Below are 3,977 nucleotides of genomic sequence, written 5' to 3' on the forward strand. Positions count from 1 at the left end.
TGAAAACAATATTATAACCAATATTATCATGCTTTCCAAACTTTTTTTTTGTTAAAATAAAAATAAGTACTTAATTATTTGCTTGACTTATGATTTCAAAGCAATGTATCCATCAAATTGTTAAAATTAAATGTTTTGTTTGTTTTAATTTACAGTGTTTTTTATTGAAAACAATAATATTATCTTATATTACCATGCTTTCCAAACATTGCTTTTGTTTGAATAAAAATAAATACTTAAATATCTGCTTGACTTGTGATTTCAAAGCAATTTATCCATCAAATTGTAAAAATTACAATACAATTTTTTTTAATTTACAGGGTTTTCTTTTTTTTTTTTAATAATATTATCCAATATTGCAACAAATATATTATCATGCATTGCAAACATTTTTTTTGTTTAAATAAAGATAAATGTGCCGCGGCGTTGTTGTCGATGAACTTCTCAAAAAGGGGAACGAGACTGAGTTCATATATTTGAGGCTGTCTTTTATTGTGGATCAACAAGACATGGAGGGGAAGTTACACAGAACACATGAAGACGGTTTCTTCATAAATAAACATTTATAAATAGGCATAGATAAATACAGTACACCATTAAATATGTCCGACATAAGACAACAACAGGCCTTGATCAATAGAGTAGACCATTAATAAACATAAATAGAGTAGACCATTAATAAACATAAATAGAATAAACCATGAAAAAGATAGATAAATAGAGTAGAAATATGTCCAACATAAGTTAGAACAAAGTGTTTGATACAAACATCATGTATGTTGACAACTTCAACACTTCTTCAAGTAAGTTTGTGCACGTGTTAAAAAGTGCTGAGTAGTCCTCCGTCACTTTTCCGCTCCTTCTTCAAGTTTCCGTTAAAAAAAAAAAAGGACAGAAAAGCCAGCTTTTCTATATTGCTCAGCGTCTTTTGCTGCGGGGGAGAAGAGAAGTTTTGTGTTAAACTTCTGGCTTGAGGAAGTGTGCGGAATAGTGAGTCGACCCAATGCTGGGCTCTTTTTTGTGTTGGATGTGATTGGGTGGTGCAGGTGTGAGTGTGGAACTTACTTGTCCAGGATCCTCTTGATGACCCTCTTCACCCAGGGGGCGTGGGGGTCCAGGCACACCTCCTGACCGCTGTTTTTCAGTGTGGCACTGCAGGCAGAGACGCAGACAGGACGTCAGAAACGCACACAACTTGGACGTACACGACAAACGCAAAGGAGTCGAGTCTTTTGAACGACTCGTTGAAGTGACCCATTAAAGCCCCTTGGCTGTTGGGAGACTTTTTTTGATGCATGCGCAAATAAAAGCCCCCCCAACCTCTTCAACTGGACGAGAAAATGAGTCAAAGAAAACATCAGCCTTGGATTTATTGATTTTTTGTTTCAAAACAAATATATATAATCATATCTTTTTTCTATTTATTTATTTTATATGTTTATTTTATTTGGATTCACTTCTCCGGTGCATTTTTCTGTAAAGTACTTCAAGTTTACATTTTTATTACGTCCTAATTTGTGGTATTTTATACTTTTGTATCCATGAATACATTGTATTATTATTTAATTTTTGTGTATTTTTTTTAATCAAAATATTTGGGTATGAAAACACATTTTTTTACTTGCAAAAAATATTTTTTATACCAATATTTATTTTTTAATCAAAGAAAATTATTTTTTAACTTGCAAATTGTTGGATATGACAAAACAATGTTTTTACTTGCCAAAAATGTGCTTTTTCTTTTTTTTATTGAAGAAAATTCTTATTCAATCTACAAATTGAGAACTTGTAAAACATTGTTTTTGTACTTGCAATTTTCTTATTATTTGTAGAAAATAGTCTTTTTAATCGAAGACAATTATTTTTTAACTTAAAAATTGTCGGGTGTGAAAAATATGTATTTACTTGCAAAAAATAATTTTTATAGTTCCAATAAATCTTATTTTTTATTGAACTTATATTTTCTTCTTTTTTTTTAATCAAAGATATCGAAGTCGTTTTTATACTTGAATTTTTTATTTAAGGGAGGAACATTGTTTCTTAATCTGAGTTGTTGGGTATAAAAAAAAAACGTTTTTTAATTTGCAAAAAAATAGTTTTTATACTTGCAATTATTTTTATTTTTATTAAAGAAAATTGTTTTTTAATGGTAGAAAATTATTTTTTAACTTACAAATTGTTGGGTATGAAAAAAACATTTTTTACTTGCAAAAAATTGCTTTTATACTTGCAATTGAATTTTTTGTTTATTGAAAAAAATAAATTTTTTACTTACAAATTGTTGGGTATGAAAAAAAACGTTTCTTGCAAGAAATAGTTTTTATACTTAGAATTTTTTATTTAGTTGAAAAAAAATGTTTTTAACTTATGAATTGTTGGGTATGGAAAAAACATTTTTTACTTGCAAAAAAATGTTTGTACTTGCAATTTTGTATTTAATCGAAGACATTTTTTTTTCAACCTGTGAATTGTTGGGTATAAAAAAACGTTGTTTTAACTTGCAAAAATAAATTTTTATACTTGTAATTATATGTTTTTTAATTGAATAAAAATAGTTTTTTTAATCGACAATTGTTTTTTAATTTACGAATTATTGGGTATGAAAAAAAAATGTTTTTACTTGCAATTTTTTTATTTAATCGAAGAAAATTATTTTTCAACCTGTGAATTGTTGGGTATGAAAAAACATTGTTTTAAGTTGCAAAAAAATGTTTTTATACTTGCAATTATATATATTTTTTAATTGAATAAAATTGTTTTTTTAATCGACAATTGTTTTTTAATTTATGAATTATTGGGTACGGAAAAAATCATTTTTTTACTTGCAAAGAAATGTTTTATAATTGCAATTTTTTTATTTAATCGAAGAAAATTATTTTTCAACCTGTGAATTGTTGGGCATGAAACAACATTGTTTTAACTTGCTAAAAGAAAATGCTTATACTCGCAATTTTTTATTTTATTTAAGAAAATAGTTTTTTATTTGAAGAATTTTGAGAATTGTAGGGTCTGACAAAACTACGTTTCACTTAGACCGAGGCAATATTTCAGAAGACCACCAATGGTGTAACATTTGTGTAAAGGTCAACGGTTCGGATCCACATGCCACCACTGACTGATTCCTCCATAATAATAAAAATAAGCAAATGTTCTTACATGATCTCGGTGTCATCGCAGTGAGAGTTGGCGGGGATCAGCTCCACCTTCTCGATGTGCCGGCCGATGGGTTTGCTCTCGGTCTGGATGCAGCGGCAGTGCAGCTCCACTCCCAAGCTTCTCAGAGTCATTCCTGGACGGGGTGGAAGAACTCCGTCAGATGCATGCTCCTCCATAAAAGGTGTGCAACATGAAAAGAGAGGCCTTACCTTCACTGAGGGCCACAGAGACCAGGAGGGCCACCAAAGCACTGAGGACCACTTTGCTCATCATTGTTGTCGTTGTTGTTGTTGTCTTTGGAAAGTGGAGGAAGACGTTGGCTGCCTTTGAGCTCTGCTGTTGGATTCTAATGCTGAAGACGAGAGTCTTCTCCTTTTTAAAGAGCCACGGGTGAGTCACCGCACATGCAGGTGTTGCGCAAGATAGGATTGTTGGCAGCCGGGCGGGAATTTACACGGCGAGGAGCGCGCGAGGTGGCCTGAGGCACAATCTTCGATGGCTATTTGTCATTGATCAGCACATTGATCATTGGGAACACGACATGACTCAAGTGGAGTAATCCATCTGCGTATTACACAGGAATGTGCGCTACTTTCTAGTGGCCTTTGAACTTTCCAATTCATGGTCGTCGACAAAAAGTGATCAACTAATGAGTGACTCAGCGTGTAATCAAAGTAGTAATGTCACACCGTTAAAGGAAAAGCTTCCATAAAAGAGATGGATGATGTGTATATGCCAATATCTGTGAAGGGAAATTACACACACAAACATTGTTTTTGTCACGCCCAACCATTCGCAAGTTTAAACAACAATTGCAAGTA

At 32.0% G+C, this 3,977-nt stretch overlaps 1 protein-coding gene across 1 annotated transcript; it reads right to left on the reverse strand.

Moving 5' to 3' along the window:
- Window positions 1–488: 488 nt before the first annotated feature.
- Window positions 489–3,711, reverse strand: cxcl8a (chemokine (C-X-C motif) ligand 8a). Its single transcript, XM_061977366.1, has 4 exons — window positions 3,366–3,711; window positions 3,157–3,289; window positions 1,066–1,152; window positions 489–931 (listed from the first exon to the last, which is right to left on the reverse strand). The coding sequence occupies exons 1-4, from the start codon at window positions 3,427–3,429 to the stop codon at window positions 919–921; spliced, it is 297 nt and encodes a 98-aa protein (XP_061833350.1). The 5' UTR covers window positions 3,430–3,711; the 3' UTR covers window positions 489–918.
- Window positions 3,712–3,977: the final 266 nt, after the last annotated feature.

This window comes from Nerophis lumbriciformis, linkage group LG16 (genome assembly GCF_033978685.3).
Source record: "Nerophis lumbriciformis linkage group LG16, RoL_Nlum_v2.1, whole genome shotgun sequence".
NCBI lineage: Eukaryota > Metazoa > Chordata > Actinopteri > Syngnathiformes > Syngnathidae > Nerophis > Nerophis lumbriciformis.